Source organism: Corvus cornix, chromosome 17 (assembly GCF_000738735.6).
Source record: "Corvus cornix cornix isolate S_Up_H32 chromosome 17, ASM73873v5, whole genome shotgun sequence".
Taxonomy (NCBI): domain Eukaryota; kingdom Metazoa; phylum Chordata; class Aves; order Passeriformes; family Corvidae; genus Corvus; species Corvus cornix.
Window position 1 is genome coordinate 4002597 of NC_046346.1, and position 27811 is coordinate 4030407.

General features: G+C 42.6%; 1 protein-coding gene across 8 annotated transcripts; it reads left to right on the forward strand.

Moving 5' to 3' along the window:
* TSC1 (TSC complex subunit 1) lies at nucleotides 1-26897 on the forward strand. 8 transcript variants are annotated; one of them, XM_039561544.1, is made up of 23 exons: nucleotides 1-63; nucleotides 7312-7374; nucleotides 8419-8594; nucleotides 9452-9555; nucleotides 10188-10340; nucleotides 12017-12161; nucleotides 13183-13337; nucleotides 13639-13712; nucleotides 15137-15315; nucleotides 15756-15865; nucleotides 16087-16210; nucleotides 16581-16690; nucleotides 16923-16995; nucleotides 18321-18419; nucleotides 18512-19079; nucleotides 19300-19343; nucleotides 19869-20035; nucleotides 20925-21107; nucleotides 21466-21576; nucleotides 22068-22190; nucleotides 23149-23336; nucleotides 23443-23604; nucleotides 23876-26897. In XM_039561544.1, exons 3-23 carry the CDS (start codon nucleotides 8489-8491, stop codon nucleotides 24354-24356), a joined length of 3459 nt encoding a protein of 1152 aa, XP_039417478.1. In that variant the 5' UTR covers nucleotides 1-63; nucleotides 7312-7374; nucleotides 8419-8488; the 3' UTR covers nucleotides 24357-26897. The 8 variants fall into 8 exon arrangements, with proteins under 8 accessions (XP_039417478.1, XP_039417479.1, XP_039417477.1 ...); XM_039561545.1 differs by lacking the exon at nucleotides 1-63 and adding an exon at nucleotides 105-205 and having other exon boundaries at nucleotides 7312-7423; XM_039561543.1 differs by lacking the exon at nucleotides 1-63 and adding an exon at nucleotides 105-205.
* The last annotated feature ends 914 nt before the right edge of the window (nucleotides 26898-27811 follow it).

The window sequence follows — 27811 nt, forward strand, 5'->3', positions numbered from 1 at the left end:
GAGGGGCTACCGGGGCGGGGAGGAACCGGGAGAGAAGCCGGGCAGCGAGCGGGGAGCGAGGCGGTGAGGCGGGACTAGGTTGCGGTGCGGAGGGATCCGAGGGGCGAAGCGCTCTGATGGGAGGGGGAGGCAGGGCCAAGATGGCGGCGCCCTGTGGGCCGGAGGAGCCCGGAGTGGTAAACAGCTGAGGGGAGGAGAGGGCGAGGTGAGTGCGCCGGGCCGGCCCCCGCCGCCACCGCCGCGGCAACACCGGGGACAGCCGCGGGGACGGAGAGGAGGAGGCAGAGCAGAGGGATGAGCGGGGAAGCAGGGAGAAAGGGCTGGGGGAGGAGGCGGCAGGAGAAAGGGAAAGGGTCGGGGGGATGGGGAAGTCGGGGGGGTGATGTTCCCCCTCCGTCCCCTTTCCTGCCTCCGTCTGTCCCCTTTCCCTCCTTCCAGACAAACTTGCTCCGGGTCGCTGCCCGGGGGCCTCGGGGCGCTGCCTCCCCCTCCCCCCCCCGCACAGGGTCCCCCCACCACAAAGCGCCCTTTTAATTCTGCGCCTTTTATCGAAAAAGGCTCAGCACCCCCATTGCAAACGCTGAGTAGCGATTTCCAGGCTTCCCCTGCCTCGGTTACTTGCTGAGGAGGTTCCCTTGTCCGGGGTTGGGTATTAAATAAAGCAGTTGTTAAAGTCTGTTCTCTCGGTGAGGAAGGCTTTTCTCATTTCCTTGCTCCTGGGTAGGTAATGTGAACTCAGGATGTTGTTTACTTCTACAATAAAACATTTTGCTTCCTGTTATCACAAAGAACTTGGAAGGCTGCAGTTCTGAAGTTTTCACCCTTTGTTTGCTATGGATGCATCCTCTATCATTGTTTTATCAGTTTAGGCAGAGCTTCTCCCCTTGCTGTTCGGGGTTGGGGTTTTTTTTTAATGAGTCTTTTACAAGGCAGTGAGTGAAAGGAAGAACGTGCCTTAAAGGAATGTATGATTCAAAACCCCTGGAAATGACCCAGAAACCGGGATCAGGTTTTGTGTGCAGAATTCTTTCCAGAACTGCTGTTTCCAGAGAACCTTCCAGTGGGTGCTAATACAGGTTTTCATTCTGTGCGTGGTCTGATCCTGCAGTTTTCTTACATTAATGTCTGGGGATAGTTGTTGGAAATCCATCAGAATTGAAGCACTACTGAAGTGATCCCATTAGGTGAAAAAATTCCTCTTCAATTTACATGTATGAACACCTAGAGACTATATCTTTGAAAACTCTGGAAATTTTAATAATCAGTGCAAACTTTGGGAATCCATCTGTCTACTGTTGTCTTTGCTGAGCAGCAATCAGGTATTCTGCTTATCAGGAACAGCTACACCACATTGAAGTTTAAAATAAAATCAGGGGCTTATAATCCTTTCCTCAGTGAAAACCCTTTTTGCTTTGTTTTTGTTTGTTCATTTGTTCTGGTTTCTTAGTAACCCAGTTCACCCAGCACTACATTTCTTTTATGGGGAATTGCATGGACTTACACCAGTGAGAATATAGTCAGAATATCTAATGTGTCATGAGATAAGCTTTAATTAAAATGATTTTATCTCTGGCTGTGTTGAATTCTGACACCTTAGCTCTTTGTTACCTTTATGGTGACTAAAAATGTCGTGTTATTAATGGATTCCCATGTGAGATACACTGGCCAACTGCAGATGTTTTGGTGTTTGGACAAATATTTGTCTTCAGTAACTATTTGTAGTTTAAAATGAATGCTGGCTCTATTTGCAGCTGGACTGCTGCGATGTTGACTTGTCCTGATTCCTGAAATTCTTCCAACTGCCAGGCACCTTCTTGTCAGCCCTGACAGGAGCTGGGGATGTGATTCAGCCTCTGTACAAACTGAATGGCCTGTAACACACATGCATGGTGCACACACACACACACACATATCTATTTGGAAAAGATACCTTTTCATTTATTAGGAGGAACTCCTTCCCTGTGAGGGTGGGGAGGCCCTGGCACAGGTTGTCCAGAGAAGCTGTGGCTGCCCTTGGATCCCTTGGAAGTGTCCTAGGCCCGGTTGGATGGGGCTTGGAACAACCTGGGATAGTGGAAGGGGCCCCTGCCACTGACAGGGAGTAGAACTTGATGGTCTTTAAGGTCCTTTCCAACCCAAACCATTCTGGGATTCTTCAATAATAAGTGAATAAAACAATCAAAGCACTTTGCAGTGGTGGAAGCAGGGAGGGCACTGGATTTTGTGGCATGTTGCAGACAGGTGTGTATTTAAGAAAGAATGTTACAGCTTGGTGTCTGGTATTGTATGTTCATGTAGTTTAATAAACATAATGAGGACAAGTAATGATGTTTCCTTTCTTAGCATAAGCATTTCTTTGAGTAGCACATTAAGATTCAGAGTAAAGTTCTTGCAGTGGTGAATTGCTGTCACTTTCCTGGGCATTATTCATGTTTTGTTTTTACTTTACAGTTACACATTGTTTGGTATTGTTCTGTGTAGTGCTGAGTTTAATTCTTGGAGCAGTTAAAATGCCTTGATGAGTACATTAGATAGGTTGCAGTGGTTTCAAGGTTTACTGAATTGCTGCCTAACTGTGTGAATATTTTAAAAGGTTCCTCTTGGGGGCAAAAAAAAAATGCTGCAGAGATTTAGGAGTCTCACTCCTTGTGTTAGTGCCAAGTTTAGAGCTCTCTGATCACCTGTTTGTAGTTAAAAAGGTTCCACAGTTGGACTTACTTTCCGTGTACTGTTAATTAAATTGTTACAGAAAGCCAGGGCTTGTTCTTATTTATTTATTTGCTATTAATATATGCAGTCGTGTGTAAGGAATTGCAATAATTCCCTGATTCCCTTTAGTAACTGGCTGGTTAGCCTGGCTTCTGCCAGAGGGTGAAATGACAGTCCTTTCATGTTTGGGCTTTTTATGACATCGATTGTTTTTAAACAATTTTCCCTCTGACAGAAATGTGATGAGTAGCAATTAGCAATAGTGTATTAGCACAGCACAGAGTCCAAAGAATCTTAAATATTGCTGAATATGATTTTCTCTCTTTGTTTGGGCGTGCTGGGGTTTTTGTGATATTCCTGTTCCCACGTCAGTTAAGCACCTGTAACAAAGTACAGGAGAATGGGTATAATGTCAAGTTATAAGTAATGATCTAGTTTAGTTATGGAATCTTGTATCAGATCTTAATATAACCAGGAAAATATTTGCTGTGAGAAGAAGCCAGATACCTTCATTCTTTAAAGATGAATAAATAAATTAAATTGATTGTACTGCTGGTTGTAGTGATCAGTTTGAACGTAGGTTTAGAGTATTTAGAGTTATTATTTCTGGGTGATGAAAAAGGGAATTATCAGCTGCTTGCTTTCCTATGCCAGCAGTGGCTTTTCTCCCTGCTGGAACTTTTCATTCATTGCTTATGTCACTTGTATAATGGCACTGTTTAGTTTAACTGTGAGGGAAATGTAAAACTGAGCATGGTTAGGACACATAAAACAGGCTTCAGTTTTTGTGTGGTGAATGGGAGGGGGTGAGGCTTAATCCTTTCATGACCAACATTTCAAAGATGTGAGTGAAAAGGGCTGCTGTGTTGTCAATCTGAATTTTTCTTTGAAAACAATTGCTGTAAAATCCTTCTGTCCTAGTTCATGGCTTTTGCCAGAGCAATATCTGGGGATGTGACCTGACCTTACCTGCAAAGAAATCAGATGGAAAAGTGTCAATCTGAAGGTTCTGATCTCGTGGTGTTGAAATCAAATCCCCTTTTCTCTCGGGGCAGAGGGGGCAATGACCATTTACTGGCACACCCTAAATTTAACTGCTGGTTAATGAGGAGAGATAAAATACCGATATTGATCCCCCTCAGCACCCCCCAGAGTTGGTGCTCCCGGTGTCTGAATTTGGGTGTTGTTGCAGCAAAGGCCGAGGGTGTGTTTGTGGTGTGTCCCCCTCCTCCCCACCCCTTCGAGCAGCATAACTGGCACTACCAGCTGCTTTTTCATTTGGCTTGAGATAAAAATACACTGAACAGAAGAACATCTTCTCTTGACAGAAATACTTACAGAAGTCATAATCTTTGGGAATACTCTGCTGTCTCTTTCTCTGCTTAGCCTTTTCCAATTAATATTTCTACTGTCTTTCCCTTTGTCTCGAGTTCGTAGCTTAAACTGTTTTGTGTTGGAGTTAAATTGGCTACTGAAAAAAAAATTTAAACTGGGTTCTTGGCTTGTTGGCTTCTCCTTTTCCTTCTGTAAGATGGCTCCAAAGCTGTATTGGCGCTTTAATACTTTTTACTAAGTATATCTTTAAGAAAGCTCTTGAATATAAGAATAAGAAGTGCTGTTGGTGTGATGTTTTCCAGTGAGATTAAAATGGTGCATTTTAAAAGGTATTTAAACAGACTTTTTTCCTACTCTTTAGTGACCAAGTACTTTGGATCTTTTATGTAAAACTAGCTTTAAAAGTTAGTGAAGAGTCAGTGTCTCAAATCACATGGAAAACTTACTTGTTTTAATCCTATTAGTTGCAAGAATGGCTGCAGGGATGTGGAAATTCTTCTGATGAGGGAATGATTGCAGTATCTGCGGATGGAAGCATTAGCGGGACTCATCTTGTAACTATGTATTTGAGCAGAAAGCCGTGGTGGTGATGTGATACTGTAAAGATGTCAGGGATGTCCTGTTCACCACACAAGTATCAATTCCAGATACAAAATACCATGACAGTCAGGGGCTGATCCTGCTGTTTCACAAGGTGATGGGAGCCCCTTAACCTGAGCTATGCTTATCTACATGATTTGAAAATCACATCGCAAATTCCTGGTGGGACTGTGATAAATCACGCTGACACCATGGAGCTGAACTTCGTCTGCCAGAACACGGCATTTTCTGACTAAAAGCCTGTTGCCTGTAAACTACTTATTCAGCTGCCTTTGCCTGAAAAAAAGTGTGACATGATTTAAGACTATTGCTGGAATTTCCTGACTTGTTCATTTGCGTTGGGCACAGATTTGGAGCATCTCGTTCTTACTTAGAGTATAAAATGATAGAGTGACTTTACCTTGAGAAAAAAAAGCTGTGATTTGCTTTTTTAAAGTTATGGCCATTTGTGTGTAATGGGGTGACAACACTGGCTGGTTTGGTGTAACTTCAGATAAACTTCTACCTTGTGAGGTACCTGTGTGTAACATATTCAGATGCGCTTTGAAATACTTTTATTAATATTTTGAATACTTTTGGAGTGGAGACTGCTCCACTTTAAAATACTCCAGTACACGATTGACAAGTTTAAATAAAAGATGCTGGATTTATTGGCACAAGGTCACTCGAGCCATCTGTTTTAGTCAGGGAGCTTGGGAAATGATCCATTACCTACGTGTGTGTATGTGTGTGTGTCCTTATCGGCAGCTGAGCTCACCTTATCAGCCTCGCCCTTATCTGATGGCAGGGTTTGTTCGTGCCAGCACAGTGGCACAAAGTTTGAAATCCTCTTACCTACTCAACATTTAAACCGGGGTTTTCCCCATCTGTGTACAGAGGTATTGTGGAACCTGACTTCCAGAACCCATCCATAGTCTCTTCAAAGGTGTGTTTTATGATTTCACCAGGCTGCAGCTTTTCCTCTGGCAATATCAGAATGAAAGCAACTGCTGTTGAGGTTTTTACTGGTGCGACAAAGATCTGGTCCAATCTAATGGTATTGCTCAAGGAAAATAAGAAAAAAAATCAGTCTTTTCACAAGTATGGAGTAGGAATCAAAGAGAAGAGTTGACAAGGTTTTTATGGGGTGAAAAAGCAGAGACTCGTGTTTCTGCTGCTTTAATTCTAAATACAGGTTTTTCGTGCAGCTGCTCTGGGGGTGTGGTCATCTCTTTTGTTAACAAGACTTTAAACAACTAATTCATGTTGCTTATGAAGCTGGTGGATCTATTGCTTAACCTTAGCTGAGACTGTGTCCTGATAGAAACTGAGGGACAGCAAGGCCTTTTTGAAAAATGTGTTCTCAGAAATAAAGGAATAGATTCCTTGGAGTGAGCTGCTTCCCCATACAGTGTTCCAAATGCAGTCATTGAGTGAATTCAGTATTATAATGATTACTAGAAACTAAAAAAGCAGTTGATACCTCAAAATTACTAACAGAGTGGAAGGTTGACTTCTTAGGTTGCACGGATGTGTGGCTTTAAACTTTTTGAAAGGATGGTTCACTCTCTGAGCATTGTTTGTCTTCTGAACAGCAAGTGCTTTGAGGAAGGAGTTGAAGCTTGGGAGTCTGCACAATGTAGAGAAAAAAAACCCCAACAAAAAACCCCAAACCAAAAACCTAAACCACAACAAATCCCAGCTCTGATTTTATGAAAAGCATAGATCCATTCTGCTTTCACTAAAAAGCAACTTCCCTCACCCCAAGTTTCTATTCTATTATTATCCAAGTCTTGCTCATGCTCCCAGCCAGTTTTAAGTCTGCAGGTTTAGCATTACGCCAGCATTAGACTAGAAAGGAAATAGCATTTCAATCTAAACACTGCAGTGATCAGACTCTGCTGGCTTCTTGTACATGAACTGAAGTTTCATTTGGACTATTCAGTTACAATCATTGAAAACTGAGGGTAGGGGATTTTGTGTTCTGCAGTGGTGATTACTGGAATGCTCCAGCCAGTTTGTTGCTACTGAAATGCCAGTTGTGAGTGTGGTGCCATACTATCACCTTTGAATTTGCAATCAGTGCCAGATTAAGTAAGCTGATGTCTGGTGGCACTAAGAAAAGTGACCTTGGGCAGTTCTGCAACTGCAGAGGGATATGTTGCAAATGACAAAGTTTACTGGTGGACACGTTAACTCCTGCTGTCCAGTAACTTTGTTAACCATAAATATTCAAGAAAGTAATATGTGTATAGGTAATTACAGCATTATCATTTAAAATAGAGCAGTGGTCTGTGGTCCTTGGCTAATGCCTAAAAATGTTTTGAATAGAATTTAAAGGCTTAAATTAATTACTCAGTGTTCAGAATAGAGAAGAATCCTTTCTGTGTAAGATTCTACCTGCCATAAATAAAACTCTTTAGCTGCTTTTGAAGGGTCACAGTACAAATCTGTGGTCTTGTGAAAGCCATCTAGTTTGAGGTAATTGCACAGCTTAACCTGTGGACAGTTCTGGAAAGAGCAACTGCAGCACCCTTTGGTGTTTTTCAGACTGAGGGCTGACTGTTCTCACACAGGGGGTGCTATTCTGTGTAAAAAACTTAGTGCTGGTCTGAACATCTATCTGATGTGATAAGAAAGAAGTAAATCGTGCCTTTTCTTAACCTCTTTCTGGTTTTTCTTTATTAGTGATCATGAAAGGTGTGTGGCTGACAGCACTGCAGACAGAAGCTCAGCTCATCCACAGAACAGGTGCTGTAAACACAACTGCAGTAGAAAAACCATTTTGTGTGTAAACTTGGTATGTGTCAGTCTTGCCTTCCATGGGGGAAGTGAAAAATGTGTTCTAGCTCGGAGTGGGAGGGAAGAAGAAACCCTTGCTGATAATATTAGGTGTGATCTAAAGCCACCTTCATTCTCCCACTGGGAAAGGTTCAGCATAGGATTCTTATGGATGAAATAAAAATTGATTCATTTTGTGGTAGGTAGATAGATGTGACACCTGAATCTCTCTGATGCTGGTACATGGGAAGAAGCCATTTTAAAAGCCTGAAATGGCTTAGATTTGCTCTCACTTAATATGTGTAGCTGACCAGTCATGTTATTTGCACACTGTTGCATTTAATACTTTATGCATTGATGTATTACTCACAAATCACACGAGTGAAGTTAAGGTGTGTTGTGCTGCTCAGCCTGTGTTTGGTGTGCTCAGGCTGCCCAGGAGCAGCAGCTGCAGCAGCCCTGCCTGAGTTTCCCAACAGCTGCAGCCTGGCCACGTTGCAAAGTTTTAAAGCCCAAATCTCTCAGTGTGCAGCAATGCAGAGCCCAGGGCAGGGAATTCCTGACCTGGTCACAGGAGTGGAGAAGGATCTGGAAGTGTGTATTTTCTCTAGAGTTTAGTCCTCTATGCAAAGGACTTGAAAGGTGGTTTGAGGAGGAATTGCTGCAAGAAATCAGGAATGGAGGGTTTCTAGGGAGCTTTTTGCATTTTATTCAACACTTTAGCTTCAGTTTGCTGACCTGGAGAGCAAATTAAAAAAATAAGGTAAGAGAGTGCTCTGACAGTCTAGATACTGAGGCCTTCTGCAGAACAGATCAATGTCTTTGTGAAAAACATGAAGAAAACCCTGCTCATGACTCACTGGCTTTTTGGAAACTCTTACAGCTTTTATTGCAGGTGTGGAAACCCTAACAATCCTCTCAGTGTTAAATGGGCACTTGTGTGGAAAAGGAGAGATGAGAGATTTTAGAAAGGGAAAGGAAAAGTTCACTCATCTGCTGTTTCTTCTCTCCTAGTCTGGTAGAAAGACACCAATGAAGAACTTCCTGCAGTTTTAACGTCCACATTCATGTCAGTACGTGCATCATGGCACAGCAAGGAAATGTTGGTGAGCTCCTCTCAATGCTGGATTCTCCAATTCTGGGTGTCCTGGAAGATATAACAGCTGCATTCAAAGATAATCTCATTTGTGGTATGTATCCTTTTATGTAGTTTTGGGAAGGGTTTTGCTTTTACATCAATAAAGATGGAATAATGTGTTTTTTTTTCTATCAAACACTGTGTTTGCAAATGCAGCTTGAAAGAAACTCTTGATATTTGGGTTTGAAATTGCTTTAAGGATTGAGGCTTCTCTTCAGTCCATTTTGTTTAATGGCATGGCTCCTGGAAGGTCTGTTACATAATTGTTAAAACACTATTACAAAATGACTGGCTTTTCCTGAGGCAGAGCCTCAAGTGTGAGCTGATGAAACTTTCCTTGTCAAGTGTATCCAGAAAGAATTAGGTGTCATCCCCATTATGGGAACCAGTGGGATTTTGTTAATTAAAAAAAATAACAAAAAGCCCTACTCCCAAACAAAACAACAGACTCAGACGTTATGAAAAGTGATTGCTGCTGTTGAGGCATCACTTGTGCTGACAGAGCCTTTTCAGAGCATGAGAGCACTGCCGGTGTCCTTGTCCCTGAACTTGCTCTCCTTTATCTGCTGAAGGGAGGGAACATCAAGTCACTCCTGAACACTTTACTGGGTAAAGTACCCTTGCAGCTCAGCTACCTGTAGGGTTTTATGGTTAGACAGTAATTGTTGGTTGTTAAAAATCCTGGTTCCTTTCACTGAGCCAAATGCAATCGCTTGAATGGTTTGGAACCAGGAAATGCAGTTGAGAGGTCTCATTTTCCCAAAGGTCTGCTAAACACCAAGGACTGCTTTATGTTAGAAATTGTGTAATAGTTGTTTAAAAGTTCTGCAATGTCCTTGTAGCAAGTGCTTCATTTTTAGTGCACTGAGAATGTTTTTGGTTTTTTCCTTGCTGTCCCCAAACTGACAGACCGTGGGCCTATGCTTGTCAACAACCTGGTGGACTATTACTTGGAAACCAATTCTCAGCAGGCACTGCATATTCTGTCCACTCTGCAAGAGCCTCATGACAAGGTAAAAAAAAAAAAATCTTATTATGGCAGATTTTAGCCTGGTATTGAAGCAGCCTTTAAATAGCATCTGTTAAAACTCTGGGGTTCCACTCTGGTGTAGAATTACCTTGCTGTAGAGATGTAGTATCTCTGTAGTAAGAGTAGTTTAAGCTTTTAAGAAACTTCAGAGGTCTCTGTTTCTTGAGTTGCTTAAACTGACCCAATTAAGCAAAGAACCTCTAAAAAGGAAAGGACTTGGAGGATTAATGTTGTCTCTTTACAGTGCTCCTTCTGCTGGATGTGTTAGCCTAAAACAAATTGGGTATTTTGAGAGCAAGTAAGGATTTTAAATAGGTTGGAAATGGCACTACAAATTGGCTGCTGCTCAGATTTTTTTTTTTTTTTTTGGTTATTTACTTATAAACATTTTGAAGTGCAGTGACTGCTTCTGGCCTGTATAGTTTGCATTTGTATACCAGTAGTCTCAAAGTTACTGCAAGGTTCTATTTCCTCTGAGATCCTGTATATTTGTAAAATGCTTAGTTTCCATATTGACAAGCTGCTGAATATAGATTGGTGGAGAAGAATATAGAGCAGTTAAATATAAATACATTTCTTTTCCTTTTTCTACTACTCTGCAAAATCCTTTATCAGCATCTACTGGACAAAATTAATGATTATATGGGCAAAGCTGCTACTCGTTTACCCACCCTCTCTCTGCTGGGACATGTGATAAGACGACAACCATCTTGGAAACACAAACTTTCTCAAGCACCTCTCCTGCTTTCATTACTTAAATGTCTCAAGGTAAGAACTGTCAGTGCTGTCCATAAAACACCTGATGTAAACATGCATACAGATGCAAGGCATTTGATTCCTGTTTTGATGTCATTTAGTTAAGCCACAGTGCTATTAATATCTGCTGAATACTCTGTACTGATCCTGTTATTGCTGACAATCTTGTTTCTAAAAGCCACTGTCACTGTGAGTTAGGAAAGTTTATTAAAACTTTCCTGAAATACACTAAAGACAAGAGGGCCCTTGGTGAAGCTGATGGATATCTTGAATGTGAACCTAATGAGAAATACAGTAACTTCCCACAGGTGCAGTTTGAATTTGTGTGTCCTCTACTTGCAGTGTAGATGGGCCATGCAATGGACTATTCCATGGTGAAGTTACCTTGGAATTAGCAGACTTTCCCTTCTTAGCTACTGACATGCTGGATTACAAGGAGGTAGCTGTTCCCCCAAGCTTTGTGGGTTTTTTTTCCCCCATCTACAGATTGATCAGTTATAATACTGTACAGTACTGTACCAGTGAAGAAGGAGTGGAAAGTGCTTTGAGACCTAGAATGCATTGTCAGTAATGGAATTCATTATGATAGTGAAGAATCCACATTAGTCATGAAGTCACTTTTAAATGCATGATGCAGTCAAGTGCCAGCGCTCTTCAAAACAAAACCACCACAAATTTGTAGCTGCCAAAGGAGCAGCTCCAGCTGCTGTTACTGGAACTCCTGACGTGCCTGACAAGATCTGTTGCCCTTTGCAGCATGACTGAGAGAGAAGTGAAGTGTGTCAGAAAGCCGCTAGGAGTAGGACAGAGATGTGAAGGTGCTGGGGGTGTGGGCAGAGGGTCAGGATGGACAGGAAATGTGCTCTGATAGGTTTGGTGTGACTGAAGGAGAGTAGAGGCTGTAGACACACAGAGGAGGATAAATCCCTAAAAACTGACTGTCCCATCAGCCTGAGTGGCTCCTGGGCTCCTGCCAGAGCAGCTCAGTGGCACTTGCCCACAGCCTGACCTGTGCTCTGTGCACCCCGTGCTGACAAAGCAGAGGAGCTACCAAGGAAAATGTGCATTAAACTGGGGTAGCAAGGAAAGAGTTTGAACCTTTTCTGTGTCCTTTCCTAAAATCTGATCCTCTGTTCCTGTTTCATCTAGCCAAAGGTTTGTACTGCCACATCCCTTTCTTGTGGCACGAGCCAAGGTGTTCTAGTCATTGTTTGAATTACTGTCTGGTGAAATTTCCAGCAGCCAGAGCCAGCAGCCCGGTTTAGTAGAAAAGCTTTTGACCTGTGTTGGTAACTTGCCAATACACTTCAACACCCTGATCAGATCTGCAGTTTCTGATTCTCTGAATGCTGTGTGAGTTTAGCTCTGCAAAGGAAGGAAGGTGGCACATAAGATACTTCACGTACCACAGTACCAGCTGTGGAACTGTGGTGATGTTCCCTTTTTAACTGTCAAGTTTTTATACAGAAATGCAAAAGAGCAGGAGCAAGAATCCCAAATCTATTTTTTCTTCAAGTTGTTCTGTATGAAAAAACTCAATAATCTTGGATCATTAAGTTCTGGTAGGTTTCAGAGGGACTGTTTCAATAGAGAACTTTTTCCATGATGATGATTCAGTGTTCACTTCATCCTTGGAAAAAATTAAGTTCAACATATATAACTAATGCAGGTTTTTTCCCTTCTTGCAGACTGACACAGATGTAGTAGTACTCACCACAGGTGTCCTAGTGCTAATAACCATGTTGCCAATGATTCCTCAGTCTGGCAAACAGTACCTTCATGATTTCTTTGGTATCTTTGGGCGTCTCTCAGCCTGGTGCTTGCAGAATCCAGGTGAGATTTCTACTTTGTTGCATGCAGTTGTGGTTTAGCAGTATCCTTGTGACTCATGTGCAGTTGGTGAGCACATTCTTTTGTGAGACTCTTAATGGTCTGAGATTATTTAAACACAAAAGATGATGTATTAAGCCCACAAGCTGTTCTGGTTCTTTGAGAGCATGGGGGAGTTCTTTGCTCAGAATTTAGAAGCCTCTTAGAATCTTCCATGTGGTGCTGCTACTGCATGAAATTTCACTGAACCAAAGTACTGCCCTGATGACAGTGAAAAGCAGAGATTGATCTTAATGGAGAAAGAAGGGAAAATGTTAATGTTTGAGGCAGATTTTGGGGAATTTGATATTCCCAGATATAAGTGGGGAGGGGAAAGAAGCAACGTATATAAGAGTTTCTTTTAATGTGCAACTACCAATAGTCATGAAGGTTGGTAAAACTGGTTTTCTCACAGCCCTGGCTTTGCTGAATTTGTTGTAAGGGGTCTAACACCAGCAGTATCAGTGAGTGTGGCTCGTGGCCGAATGAACAAGTGCTGTGTTAAGCACATAGAGCTGCTATTTAGAGAGCCATTCTGCATTGCAAGTAGCATTGGAACTTCTGAGGTGGAGACCAAGATTTGTCTGTTGTGATTGCTTTTGGTGGCTACAAGCTTTTAGTTTTTACCTTTGGAAGTGAAACAAACCTTAGTTTCCTTTTTTAATCATTCAGTCCATCTTACTCTGGCTCACTATCTAGAGGAGGTTCAGGTTTTAACTTGAATAAAAACAAAGCTGTGCTTTGAGAATGACAGCACACTGGTTGGAATTAATGGTCCTCATCTTAATTTCTGGGTTTCCTGTGAGCTGATGACTAAGTGTTGCTTGTTTTCTGAGAAGACTTCACAGTTTCAGTAAGGGACTATTTGTACCCCGGAAGACTTGTTCCATTTAACATTTCAAATTTCAAAGTACTTTGCTTGCATTCTTAGAACTTTTGTTCTTTTCTCCAGTGTAATGAAAAAGATTCTAACTGCTTTTTCCAGGTCATGTGGCAGAGATTTATCTTGTCCATCTTCATGCCAGCGTTTATTCTCTCTTTCATCGTCTCTATGGAATGTACCCTTGCAATTTTGTCTCCTTTCTGCGCTCTCACTACAGTATGAAGGAAAACCTGGAGACCTTTGAAGAAGTAGTCAAGGTAAAATGCTGCTCATCTGTGTATTACCTGAGGCAAGGAATTTATAGCTATATATTCCAATTTAATACAATTAATTTGCCAATTCAGCTGAGGGCTGATCAACAAAACAATATAAAAATGAGTAGCTTGACTGAAAGTTCAGTTGGGATCAATTCTTGAAGCTGTGGTGATGTGTATTAACCTTATCTGTTAAATGTAACATTCTGAATTCTTGGGATCAGTAGTTTGCTCATCAGCTTTGTGTGGTTTAGTGCAATCCAAAGGTGCTGCACTGATAACAAGTCCTTCTTCTTCCTCCCAGCCAATGATGGAACATGTGCGGATTCATCCAGAGCTAGTGACTGGATCTAAGGACCATGAACTGGACCCACGAAGGTATTATATGTTCTCTCTGCTATTAGGAAAGGCTCAAACTGAGCAGCTTTCAGTGAGGTTATTTCAGAAGGTTGCAGCAAAACCTTTTCTGTCAGCAACAGTTTGTGTGAGGGTGTTCTGCCACCCAGATTCATAGCTGCACCAGGTAAACACCTAGACTCTTCATCCCAGCTTACAGCTGGATGAATAAGCAAAAACTGTTGTGAAAGGTCATTAACAACAACGTTGGGGTTCTAAATTCATTTTGTGTCTGGGATGGCATCTGTCTTCTACTTAACTTTATCTTATTTTTATGATTTAATGATCAATCACCCTCATAAAGATCTAAAACAGTTTGCCTATAACGAATAAAATGAGACTACCAGAGATGCTTCATTGGCTGGAGGTTTGGGTCATATTCCTTGGGTTTGTTGAAGTATTTGATGGGATTTAAGTGTTTAAAATGGCTTCAGTGTGTCTTGTTTTGGTACCTAGATATTGGTTCATTTAACAGATCAGTTCTTTTAACAGGTATGTGTTAACATTATCAGCTGTATTAGTTTTCTTTAGCAATAGGCTCATTTGCCTGCAGCAGCACCACTTGCTGCTTTTCTCTTGTCTCCACAGGCCCAGCCACTGAAGAGGAGAATTTGACTCTTGTTGCTGCACAGTAGTGCTCTTGCCCTGCTTTTCAGAGACACTAGGAAATCACTCCTAACTGGGAACCCATTGAATGTCACAATGCTCAATTTTGCAGGGGGGAGGGTGGCACCACTCAGGAGCACAATTGGCACAAACCTACCAGTGGAAGCCTTCTGTTTTGGTATCTTGGACAGAGAATATCCTACTTTCAAAAGCAACCCAGCCTTTAATAGACAGCCTTCTGGGCTTTCTCTTCTTTACAGTGAACTTCCATCCCCTGAAATATTGGGCAGATCTAATCTGGCTGCTTAATTTAGTGAGAAGTAGTTTTCAGGGTGAAGGAGGCAGTAGTAGTAAAAAACATTCCCCAAACTTGGGAGGAAAAACCCAGATCTGAAACTGGCATTGCAGACAGTGTTTGTTTAAATAATACAGATTCCCTCACTGCTGGCATGTCTAAATTTTGACTACCAACATCTGAGTGTAGTTGAGCTGATTTCTACAGCTGCTGAAGCTCAGGATCAACCAAGTCTTCGTATGCTGTTCCTCCTTTCCAGAGTGCTCCATGGCAGACCTTTCTGGATCTCTGTGTCAAAGCTGTTTGTCTCCTCTTTGAGACCCCCTCTCACAAGTCATCTGGTTGCAATTTCTGTCTGGTGCCTTGTTCCAGTTTGGCTGGGAGCATGCAAAGCTGTCTGGAACAAATGAGCCATCCTACAAGCCAATTCCTCCTATCTCCAGGAACTCTTGTTTTTAACAATAATTGACTAACTTACTCTTTTGGATCCAAAAACTGTCTGCAGGTGGAAAAGACTAGAAACTCATGATGTTGTGATAGAATGTGCCAAAATCTCCCTGGACCCTGCAGAAGCCTCGTATGAAGATGGTTATTACTCTGTGTCTCGGAAACTCTGCACAAGCTTAAAACATCATCAAACTGACCCCAGTGCCAGCTCTTACATTGACACACAGAGCAGCTATGGTAAGACCTGCCTGATGGCTAATCAATACCAATTGCTGGAGGAGAACTGGCCCTAGAGCAGAAAAACCCATCTCACTAATTTATCCCACTTGATGTCTGATTCTTAGGCACCAGAAAATTAATCATCATTAAAAAAACAAATATATATATGTGTGTTTTCTATGTGCAGACATACAGCATATTCATATAAAGTTGTCTCTTCATCCCCCCCCATCCTCCCTACCCTGAAGCAGCAACAACAAAAAAGAAAGCTGTAGTATGTAAAGTATTCAATACTTTCTTAGGCTGGAAGAAAAGTCTCTACCTACAAATGTGTATGTTGAATGGATTTGAAATGCTTTGATTAAAAGCCTTTAAGTCCTAGCCTGAAGAATCCTGGGTTTGTATTTGGTGTGTTGGATACTTTTGAATTTTGATTTTCTATTTTTTTTAACTTTCAGGGACTTCTACCCCATATTCCACTCCTCGGCTAACACTATCACAAATGCCAGGGCAGCTACCTCAGATTCTGAGCCCACAGTCCACGAGGCTGTCGACTGAGCCACAGCAGGTAAAGCAGAAGAGGAAGCCCAGCAAGTTTTCATGCTTTGCACTTTCATAGTCTCTTATGCCAGTCTTTAAAATTCATGGTTTTGAGGTGTGCTGTGAACTGTTCAGAAGTTGGTGTTCATTTCGCATTTAATCCCTGCCTGATCTCCTGTGTGAGAACCTGGATCCAGGTGCCTCACACGTTCCTTTTCTGAGCTCTGCTGTGTTTTACTCTGTGCACAGGTCACCATCTGGAGCCCTTCTGCAGTGTGTGGTATGACCACGCCACCGACATCCCCCGGCGTTGTCCCATCAGAGTCATCCCAGTCTGCATCACAGCCCTACAGCAAAGCTTTTGGCTCATCTGGTACGTGCTGCATTTTGGAATTAGGCCTTCAAGGGTTATTATACTGGAAATTCTGGCTGTAAATTTTACTGTCGGTTTTTAAATGGGAATGCCACATTGTGCCAGTTGATAGGCTTGAGTGATTACTCCTGTGAACTGAGTACCTCACCTAGAGCAGTGCTGGTGCAAACTGAGAGTGGAAGTCTGTGAATTCAGTGCCAAAGTCTGAAGCAACTTTTGGGAAACTGCACTTTTGTATTGATAAACAGTTGAAAGATACTTAAGAAGTAAATGCTATGAGGTAGTGTTTAAATGTACAAGTCTTCACATACAATGTTCAGCTGAAAGGAGGAAAGGGGAGCCTGTTGAGAGAACTTGTGCTCCTTTTCAGCAGGGGGGAAAGGAACACCTTTGGGAACACCAGCCACATCTCCTCCTCCACCCTGCACTTCAGATGACTTTGTTTCACTCCCTTCAGCTGCTGCCACACCTCCTAAAAAGGTATTACAAAATTCTTCTGCTGAACTAGTGGGGTTTTTCTTTTCATTGACTTACCTTAATTCAGTGACCTTCACTGAGAAAGATCAGCATAGCTGGTTTATAAAGAATGTTGCATTTCACTTGCAAAAACTCATTTTCTTCTAAGTTTAGACATCCACTGCCATTTCCAGCTGCACAGTTGCCAAAGAAATCTAAGGCAATTAATGTATTCTGGGTTTCTTTTGTTTTCCAGGAGGACAAACCAGATTCTGGGAGGCCTTTACTGTACCGACAGCAAAATGTCACAAACAGCGATAAATCATTGGGTAAACTCCATTTTCCTCTCCCCATTACAACAACCTATTGTAAACAACTCCAGTTGTTATTGACACATATTCCAATTCCCAAACAATTTCCCACAGGATTTTTTTTTTCCCTGAGTTCTTTGTAGTTCCAGGATGCTCCCTTAACCTGTGATTCAACTTCACTTCTTGAGGTGCTTTTGATTTCATTTTAACTATTCATGTTCAGAAATAGTTTGAGATCTTTTTTTACCTTGCTCTTCTGCATATTTAAATATACAAATCTACACTGAAGGCCAAAAAAGGATATTTACTTTTATAAAAGCTGATTCTTTGAGGATGATTATTTTTATTAGAAGTAGCAAGTTGTATATTAAATTTTGCTTCAGCAAGTTTTATGTCCCATGTCTGGATCAAGCTGTAAGGCTGCACATCAGGGTAGATATGATGCTGCTTCTTAAAGGCCTCTGGAAAAACTTTTCTATCTACAATTATATTGCTGTACTTGATCTTTTTTTTAAAGTTCTGTGAAATACTGAAATCAATAGGTTGAGGAACTCAACTTTTAATAGGTAAATGTAGATTCCATTTTCCATTCTCTGTCATCTACATCTGTGACAGCTGTAGAAAGGGATTTCGGCACTGTATTTGAGACCTCTGTGCTGTGAATCTTTACCATCTTCAAAGTGGAAATGACAGTGAAATTTAGAGCTGGTTTTCCATGGTGTACTTGTGTAGTACCACTGGAATCTGAACATTCTGAATTGCAAGTGAAGAACAGGTGACGTTTTTCACTGAGTTCCTGATCTGTGACTGAGCTGAGCATGAGGCTTCCATCTTGCAGGTTTGAGTGTGTATCCAACAGCTGCTGTCTCAGTTTTGATCGGTAGCCACATATTGGCAAGTTTGTATTACATCAGATTGCTAAACTTCCTTTTTTCAGGCAGGTGCTGTGTCCTTGTGGAGCCAGCTCAGAAGCTAAAGGGGAGGTTAATGTTAATTAGGAAGTAGAGCAGTCACAGTGCACACGAGCCACCTTATTTTATTTATTTAATGGGTTAAATTGCAAACAGCACATCCTTCCTCACAGAGGTTGTGCGATAGGAAATGTTAAGTTTACAAAATTACATTTTGGCATCAGGACTGACCTGTGACTGGTCTCTGAGCTGTTTTCCCACATGGAATGGAACAGGAGTCAGATAACTTCCTGCTCTGAGGAAGCATCTGAAGGAGGGACAAGCTTTTATTCTAAGGACCTTGCAGCAGTAAAAGACTTGTGTTTTGTGCTGTGCTAAGGCTGCAGAAAACAGCACCTGTACAACTAACTTTCTGTTTTCTGTTTTTTCCAGACATACCCAGTAGTAAAAGTTCAGTAACCTTAAGTGATCTTGCAGAGTTTTTAGGTGGGTTGTCGTTTGAGGATAGCGCTGAGAAGGACAGAGAGGAAGGTAATGTCTGCCCTCCTTAGGTACATCTTAGCTAAGGAAATGTTTGTCTTGTTGAAATACCAAATGCATCATGATGCTTCCCCTCTCCTCAGATGCAATATCTAAAGAGATCTCCGAGATCACGACCGATGCTGAACACATGGTGCCTAGAGGAGGATTTGACTCCCCGTTTTACCACACAAACGAAAGTCTGTCAGGCTCTCAGAAGAAGACTCACTCAGCAGCCTCCAGTGTTCAGGGACACAGTCAGACCTCTGAGCCTTTAACATCTCTCGACAAGCCTGGGCCTGAGGGTGCACGGGAAACACCCAAACAAACCTTTACTCCCATAGACAAGCCCTGTGGAGGCCCTGGGGAAAGCCCTGCTGGGAACAGGGAAGGAACCTCTGGGGAGCCGAGTATTCTCACTCCCAGCCCTTGCAAAGTACCAGCACAAAGGAGAGTGGTGTTTGGGAGTGGGCAGCCTCCCCTCTATGAGCACCTCTTCGAGGTTGCATTACCAAAGACTGCCTACCTCTTTGTTGGCAAGAAGACTGAGGAGCTGCTAAAGAAAACCAAGGGAACCCAGGATGAAGACTGTATGTCCTCAACTTCTCCTGTGGAAGTGCTGGACAGGCTGATTCAGCAGGGAGCAGATGCACACACTAAGGAGCTGAACAAGTAGGTGACTGAAAATCTTACTTTGCAGACTTTATTGTTACTCTTTTTTGTGCTGGCTTAATTTTAAGCTGTGCTGGAAAAGCAGCTGCACAGTTCCTCCCTAATCTTTTTATACCAACTGACCTTAATTGTACTTTTACCAGGCTATAAGCTCTTTTGAGGTGAACATTCCATTTTTATACTTAAACTTACCTGTTAATGCTGGATTTTCTTTTTTCAGATTGTCTCTGCCGAGCAAATCTGCTGACTGGACTCACTTTGGAGGTGAGGAAATTTCTCACGTGTTTTGGCAATCTGTTCCTCTATTATTAGACTTGCTTAAACAATGACCTGCATACTTTTTGCTTGTGGGTTTTTAACTAACGCTGCAGAAAGATGATGCACTCCACTAAGTCATGGTTTATCTGCTTAGCAGATAGCTGTGTTCCAAAGAGATGAGCTGCTTTTTTCATCTTTGAAAAGTGCAAAATTCTAGATGCTTCTTCTTTTGACCATTTCAGAGTTACTAAGCTTCAGAGTGCTGCTGGTCATCTGACAGATCCTTCCACCTTCTCACTGCTCGTTGAATCTAAAACTGATTGTTTTTCTTGCTTATTTATGTGTCTGTATATTAGTTTGGTGCTCTTAGGCTTCTGTGGTGGTGATGGCTTAGCTTTCCTTTCCTTAATCAAAGGAGCAATCCATTTGAGGCGTATACATGTTGCTTTGGGAAAAATGTTTACAGTTTAGTGTTGGAGATAAATAGAGCAGAGAGTGAAGCTCAGTAACCTTTTCTGTCTCCTACTCCAGGTTCTCCCCCCTCAGATGAGATTCACACCCTGAGGAACCAACTGCTTCTGCTGCACAACCAGTTGCTGTACGAGCGCTTCAAGAGGCAGCAGCACGCGCTGCGCAACCGCCGGCTGCTGCGCAAAGTCATCAAAGCCACGGCTCTGGAGGAGCACAACGCTGCCATGGTGAGCAGGGCTGTGCTCCACTGGTGGCTGAGACACACTGGTGCTGCAACAAGTGTTAATTGGCCTGTCTGGTGTCTTTTGGTGCCACTCAATTAACAAAGAAGCCTCATTTGTCACCTTATTAAAGTTGGTGTTTGTGGAGTGACAGTGTGCACCAGTTCTGTGCGGTGTCAGTGTTATTGTCAGTACTTTGTAGTTGACTGCAGGCAGCTGAATCCTTCATGCTTGACCCCTGGCAGCACTTGCCTTTGGATAATGGTAGAGGCTTCCCTGTTAATGGAGGGTTGTTCAATGCCTGGCTAAACACCTTATTGCATATTTATAAAGTGCTGTCCTTTTGCTCCTCAGTTGAGGAGTAATAGCAAAAGCTTTGAAAATTCAAGTGTGCCTTTCCAGAGGTGTTCACTGTGACAGAATTTGAAGTTATAAGTGCACTGAAGGATGTCTCAGGACATATTTAGGTGTATTTCATTCTGTATTTTCATATTACAGCTAATTCCATCAACAGTTTCACCCTCTGATAACTTACTACAAGAGCCAAAAATAGACTTCCAAGTAGGTTTTGGAAGATGAACTGTTGCTTCAGCTGTGAGGCCCAAGAACCTATTGAAAGCATGAGAGGCAGTGGAAAAATAGGTTATTGCTCATTGTGCCTTTGAATATGGCTGTGAGTTTTCAGCCTGTCCACTCCTACCACCATTTCATCTCCTTTTCAGCCAAAACCAAGCCAAACCCCAAAAGCCTTGAGAACATGCTCTGTATAAAATGATGTATGTGTGGAAAAGTGTTTGCCTGCGTGCTGGCAATGACAGCTTTGCTTGGCTGAGGGTAGATGTCCTAACTGCTAAGCGGGTGTCTCGTCTGATGCCTCATGTGGGATTCTTAACAGAAAGATCAGCTGAAACTGCAGGAAAAGGAGATCCAGGCCTTGAAACTGAGTCTGCAGAAAGAACAAGCAAGGTACCACCAGTTTCAGGAGGAACATGATAACATTGTGGCTCAGCTTCACAGCCAGATCCGACAGCTGCAGCACGACCGGGAGGAATTCTACAACCAGAGCCAGGAATTGCAGGTATGAAGCATCAACAAATTTGTTGCCTACTTACTGGTTTTAAAAATAACCTTCTTAATAACGAGGCATGAAATACCTGAGAGAAAGCTGCACATTTTTATTAGAGATGCTGTCCTGATTCAGAATGAGACAGTGCATAACTTAGTATGGAAGTGCTTAACTTAGTATCGTCCTTTTATAGTTCTGTTTTGTCCTGTCCTCAGCTTGAAAATAGGAAAAGGCAGGTTCTTAGCTGGTTTGGAGGGGTCAGTATAAATTGATTTCCAGTGCTGGAGGTTTTACAGCCTTCCAGCCCTGTGCCCTTGCTGTCCTTAGTGAAGTTTCAGAACCCTGAGTAGTTTTTCTGTCACTTGAACAGACCAAGCTGGAAGACTGCAGGAACATGATAGCAGATCTGAGGTTGGAATTGAAGAAGGCCAACAACAAGGTGTGTCACACTGAATTGCTGCTTAGTCAAGTTTCTCAAAAGGTAAGAAAAGTCAGTGTTGTCAGGTTCCCTTTGTGTCTTTCTGATTATTTTTTATCTGATAATTTTCTTTCTTGTTCTGAAAGAAGCCTGTGCTGAGCTCCATAGAGTCTGATATTAATTGCACAAAAAAAACCCACAGAAAAATATGTGTTACTGAAGAAACTAAATGCAGTTCAAATGCTTCTGAAATTTCTTAGTTTGGCTTTTTCCACAGCAGGAATTTGCAGACTGAGCATTATGAATTTGTATTAAAGTTCTGCTAAATGTTGACCTCTGATAGATATTGTTTATGTCAGAAGTTGAATGGAAATGAAAAGTTCTTTATGAAAAATATTTATTTAACTCTTAACTACCTACGATGCATTGGATTTTAGCCTTTGTCTCCCTTCTTTATAAAAATACCCTGTGAACACAATGCCTGTCTGAGAGCTGGGACTCTCCTGCTGAACTGTTCATCCCAGTGTTGGATTCTGTTCCATTTCCCTTCCCAGCTTTCCAACAGTGAATCGGTGCAACAGCAGATGGAGTTCTTGAACAGGCAGCTGCTGGTTCTTGGGGAGGTCAATGAGCTGTACCTGGAGCAGCTGCAGCACAAGCACACAGACACTACAAAGGTACCAGTGCAGGGGACTTTTGGGGAGACTTCCCTTGAGGTCATCATCCAGCAGTTCCTAGCCCTGAGTTCAGAAGGAAAGGCCTTGAAAACTTAACAGATTCTTTGTTCTGAAATTGATTTTCAGGGATTTGATTTTATATTTGATCTTCTGTTCAGATATTTTCTGCCCTGTAGGTTGGAGGAGTATCTTCAGTGCCCCTTCAGAAAGCTAAGAAGGGCTTGTTGGGGTACAGCTGGGGTCAGTTTTAGCCACCTCATGTAAATTCTTAGCAATTTCTTTTCCAAAGGCCAAGACTTGACTGTGCTGCAATATAACTGACAGCAGATTGTTGGTAAAATAATGCAGGGTAGTAGTGCCAGAATTTGTGGAAAGATCTTAACAAGGATTTTACGGGTTTTCGTGAGGTGTTACTTTAAAATGAGCATCTCAGCCTTCCCACTCAGTCATTTTCCTATTAAAAGTTACCAGTAACTTCACTAAAACTTCTGTGGTTCATATGGTTTTACTTCCTGACTTCAAAGAAACCTTCTTCTAATTAGAAGCAAGTAACTTACACAACAATATAACTGTTCCTGCGTGAGAGCACGTAATTAAAGAAGGTGAATAATACACTGAGAAAAAGGCTTCTACTGGTATTTAATGAAGGTCGTGTTGGAAAAATGGATTTAAAATGGAGATTGTCTACTCTAATCCAGTGCAGAACTGGCAAGAGTGCTTTGATGAAAAGAGGTTTTCATAAGGAACATTAATGTGCTAATAAATTCCAGTGATGTGTAGTTATTTTAATAGTGTACATCCTCGGCAGGGCTGGTTTTCTATATCTGTTTTTAGAAATGCTGCTTTTATTCTAGCTTGCTTTAAAACTGCCTATTTATAACATCAGAAACATGTCTAAACACCAATAAAAATAACACAGGATCAAATTATACTTTACCATTGTGTTGTTTGCTTCAAGGAGGTTGAAATGTTGCACGCTGCTTTTCGGAAAGAACTGGAGAAAGCAAAGTTGTGTGTTCAGCAGCAAAGCCAAAGGCTTGATGCTTCCCAGAAAAGGATAGCTGAACTGGAATCTCAGCTTGCAAAAAAGGACCACCTCTTCCTCGAGCAAAAGAAATACCTGGAAGATGTTAAAATCCAAGCAAGGTAGGGGCTTCTTATGTAACGTTTTAGCTGTGCTTTGACAGATGCACTGTCACAGCTGAGGCAGAATCTGGAGATTTTGGACATTCTGATTTCTCTCTCTGTTCAGGGGTCAGCTGCAGGCAGTGGAAAGCAGGTACAAGGCCCAGAAAAGAATCACCCAGGCATTTGAGCTGGAGATCTTGGATCTGTTTGGGAGGCTGGAGAAGAGCAGCCTACTGAAAAAACTTGAAGATGATAAAACAGAAGCAGCTGAAGCAGCAGAAGAAAGGTGAGGGTGTGAAATCTGCAGGACCCATGTGGGATTATTGTTAGTTTGGGACTTAGAACAGTGGATGTTGCAAAGCTGAGTGTGTGACACATCTGGTTACCCCCTGTCACTCCTGCTTTGCCACAGAGCTATGAAAGGAAGCCTGTTGAAGTACATACCCAGAGGCAGAAATGGAAAGTAATCAAAATAATCTGCCCTGGCCAGCATTTCCCTCTCCTCGCTGTTTACTTGCTGTGATTTCCTTGACCCTGTGTCCTCTCTCTTCCCCAAGCAGGCTGGATTGTGCTAATGAAGATACAGCAGGACACAGTGAAGAAACCATGGGTAGAAATGGAGAGACCAAACCTCCCAGCACCCGAGGCAGCAGTAGCAGTAAGGGGGGCAGCAGCAGCGAGCTCTCCACCCCAGAAAAACCCCAGAACCAGAGGCTGAGCAGTCGCTGGGAGACGTCGGTGTTGCTGGAGCCCTCGACTACTGTCCCACTGACTGTAGGTTCACTCCCCAGCTCCAAGAGCTTCCTTGGAATGAAGGCACGAGAATTATTTCGCAACAAGAGTGAGAGCCAGTGTGATGAGGAGGGGGTCACCATCAACAGGCTGTCTGATGCCCTAAAGACTGAACTATGTAAAGATCCAAGCATGGAGTCAAAGTCTCCTCCAAGCCCCGATAACCTCTCACCTAAGCTCCAGGAAAGCAGTGTTGGACAGCTTCATATCATGGACTACAATGAAACTCATCATGACCACAGTTAAAGAGGAAGATAGTCAATCAGTGTTATTTTCATATTCTTGGCATAGAACAGGAGGCGTGAGTGCAAGTTTAACTAAAAGCTTTTATGTTTCTTTGGTCTGAGCAGTGGCTCATGCAGCGGAGCAGGATCGATGGCCAGGAACGGAAGGAGGCTGCTGAATGAATGCAAAGTGGATTTTTGGGTCTGGAATTGAAAATGCCCAGCCTAACTCTTGCTTCTTTCTCAAATTCAATCCTTAGCAGTGTGTACTAATTTGAAGGGACAACTGTTAGCATTTGCAAGTATTCTTTTCCCTTTCTCCCTGTCCCCAGTTGAGTGGCTGCGTTTATGAACTTGAGTGCAATATGAGGCCAAATTAACATTTGTGAGTTTACTCTGAATGCTTTGTATTTCCTTGCAAGCTTCCCATTTAGAGCAGCTGGTTGTGCTGCCCGTCCAGGTGACTTCGGTTCCTTTCACTCTGGAAAGAAGCAGCACTAGGATTTCCAGTGCATTCTCTATTTTTGCCTGTCCACTGTCCCACATCCCTCAGAGCCCAGCCTTCATTAAGTTGGAGTCTGAATACCCAAATGTTTAAAGAACATTGTACCTCTGCAAAATGATTCATTCACCCTAATTCATGATCATTGTTTATATTGTCCTTAACATTTCCTGGAAAGTTACGTTTGAGCAGACAAAAAGGAACTGGAGTTTGTAATGCAGAAGAGACCATAAATGCTGAAGACTTGTTAAAACACCAGCTTCAGATCTTCTTGGTGTTTGAAGTGTTGCCTGACAGACTGTGATTGACATGACATTGGTTCCTATGGGAAAGCAATTGGGGTGGGAGAAGAGGGAAGAGGAAGCTTCACTCAAGTAGGGAGAGGATGCAGAACATGGAGGTAGATCTCCAAGCTCATGAAGATCTGCAGAGGAGGATTTGCTTCTCTAATCAGGGAAATGTGCTGCCTCACCCTCCTTCGTAGTTCTGTTCTTTGTTCCTGGTCTGAACAAGACCACCATGTTTTGAGTCCAAGAAATTGGCTTCATTCTTCCTGGGAATACCTTTTCAGGCTTGACTTGGAGAGCACGGTTTCCTTTGAGTGCTCTTCTACTTGGATTGCAGCACATTTTCTGTTCAGCAATGTCAGTTTGGCTCTAGGTGTCTCCCCTTCACCCTCATCCTGCTTCCTTAGATGACAAGGCTGAGGAGGAATCCTGCTCACACTGAAATCAGAATCCTGGTGTGAAGCCTTACAGTGTTGGTCATGTTTTAAATCAATGATGAGCTTTCTGTGAAGGAGGATTGTGGGATCAGGGCTTGTCAGTGGTCAGACTCAATCTCCTTCATGACAGAGCAGGGCCTGCTGTTAGGAAGGCAGTGCTTGTTTTAAATGTCCCATGTGGCTGGGTCCAGGCGTACTCAGATGGTTCAGGCTTCACAGTTCCCCTGCATCACACGTGGCCTCTTCTCCTAAACATTCTGTGGGTGGCAGCTGCTGTTTAAGAACCACCTCACATAGAAATCAAGTCCAAGCACACTTGCATTTGTAGTTCAAATCCCTTCTTAGCCCGGGTGGGAACGAGACTCTCAGAGCAGCTGGTGCCCGGCTCACTTGCCCCTGACAGGACTCGTCCTCCCATTTCCGCCTCCTCCGTAACTCCAAGGTCTGAATACATTTCTGCCTGTCTTAAATTATTCTCCGTGTCCTTTCGGTTGGTCAGTCCGAACTCTGAGAGTAGAGGTGAACTTCAGTGGTTGTGTCAAAGCTGACTCTGCATGGAGTAGAGAGTAGAGAGTTGGTCGTAAGTGACAGCCTGGTTTTGTCGGCGTCTTTAGGCTTTCTCAGACGTAGTGGTAGCAAACGTGGTAGCGCGTGTTTCGGTAAGATTTGGAGGTTTCCTGCCCCTTTCCCACTGGATCCCAGCCCTGGGAGTGAACGGTTTGCACACAAAGGGCCTGATGGGCCAGCTCAGCCGGGAATGTTGGAGGAGCTCATTCCCGTCCCGCTCTGCCGAGCCCAGATCTGGCGTTCCCAGGGGAGGCAGGTTTTGTGTCGGTCACAAAAATTCCCTGGCAGCAACGCAAGCTCTTTGATAAGGTGGCTTTTTTCTTCTTTTAAACAGGATTTTAGCACCAGGATAGTAATGGAAACCACTTTAGGTTTGTTTATGGACCACAAAGATTATGGAGGAACAAATTTTGCAATTTTCTTTCGTAAGTCTAAAAATCATGGATCTGCTGTATGTAGTTAACTTGCAGTTTGTTTGAAGGGGTCCCATCAGTGAAGTGGAAACAGATTTTTTTAACTGACTGCTTTTAGTTAAATCTAAAATTGCTGTCTTTGTCAAGTTAATCTGTTCCCTGCCTCGCTCTTTGTAAGCATGTTAAACAATCCACATTAAATGCCATAAATATGAAATACAAGGAAATGGTACAATCGTAAGCTAAAGAGAACTTAAACCAAAAGGAGGTTTTGCTGTCCTTATTAGAATGTTCTAAAATGTCAAGGCAGTTGCTTGTGTTTAACTGTGAACAAATAAAATGTATTGTTTTGCACTAGTCTGTGTTAAATTCCCTGCCAGCCGACTTCTTTGGGACCAAAACACACAGAAAGGAGTTCAGTGTCCAAACATCTTCCCAGAGCAGGTCAGTGCTGCTGCCCCTTTGCACAGGATTCACCATTCAAAGCTCATTTTCTGCATGGAACCAAAGCCTTTTTTCTTCTGTGACAAACTCCCTAACAATGTGCCAGTATAATCCATAAATGAACTGCAAACAGTTCAGTGCTGCAGATCTGCGGGTGAGCTTCTGCATGGCCTTGCTCCCGCAGGCCAGGACTGCCCAGTGATTAGAGAAATTAATAGCTGGAAATGTCAGAGCCTTGTTTGCAAAGCTGGGGCTGCTGTCAGGAGCTGGCTCTGTCCCTGGCTGTGCTTTTCCCTTCCATGCCCTGCTGAAGACCCCAGTGCACACACGAGGACATTTCCTCAGACCACGAGGAATTTTGGGGCCACTTTGTTCTAAGCTTTACCTGGTGAGGTAAGGTTGTTCTCTTGCTTTTTTTCCCCCACACTGGCACTTTCTCACTGGTTTGTCTTCTGGTTTTTGTTTGTTTGTTTTCTTCTTGAAATAAATGAATATTTGAAAGGTTGCTCAAAGCAGTTTAGTAATCCATACTCAAGCCTCAGCATTCCAGTTAAGGACTGAGTATAATTCTTAAATATGAGCAACACATGCAAGGGTCTCTGTTGTGCAAGTGACACATTGTGAACATGCTTTGGCCAAGGAATGATGTTTATGGAGAATTTTACATAGAAATTACCATAAACATCGTCTTGGAGTTGGGTGACACAGGAATTGTTTGGGCTCCCTGCACTGGGATTTGTTCTACAGCGTGGGGTAGGAAAATGAAAACAGCACAAAGGGAATTTAACTTGGACTTACACAGAACAGGTTTAAAATAAGGCATCCCT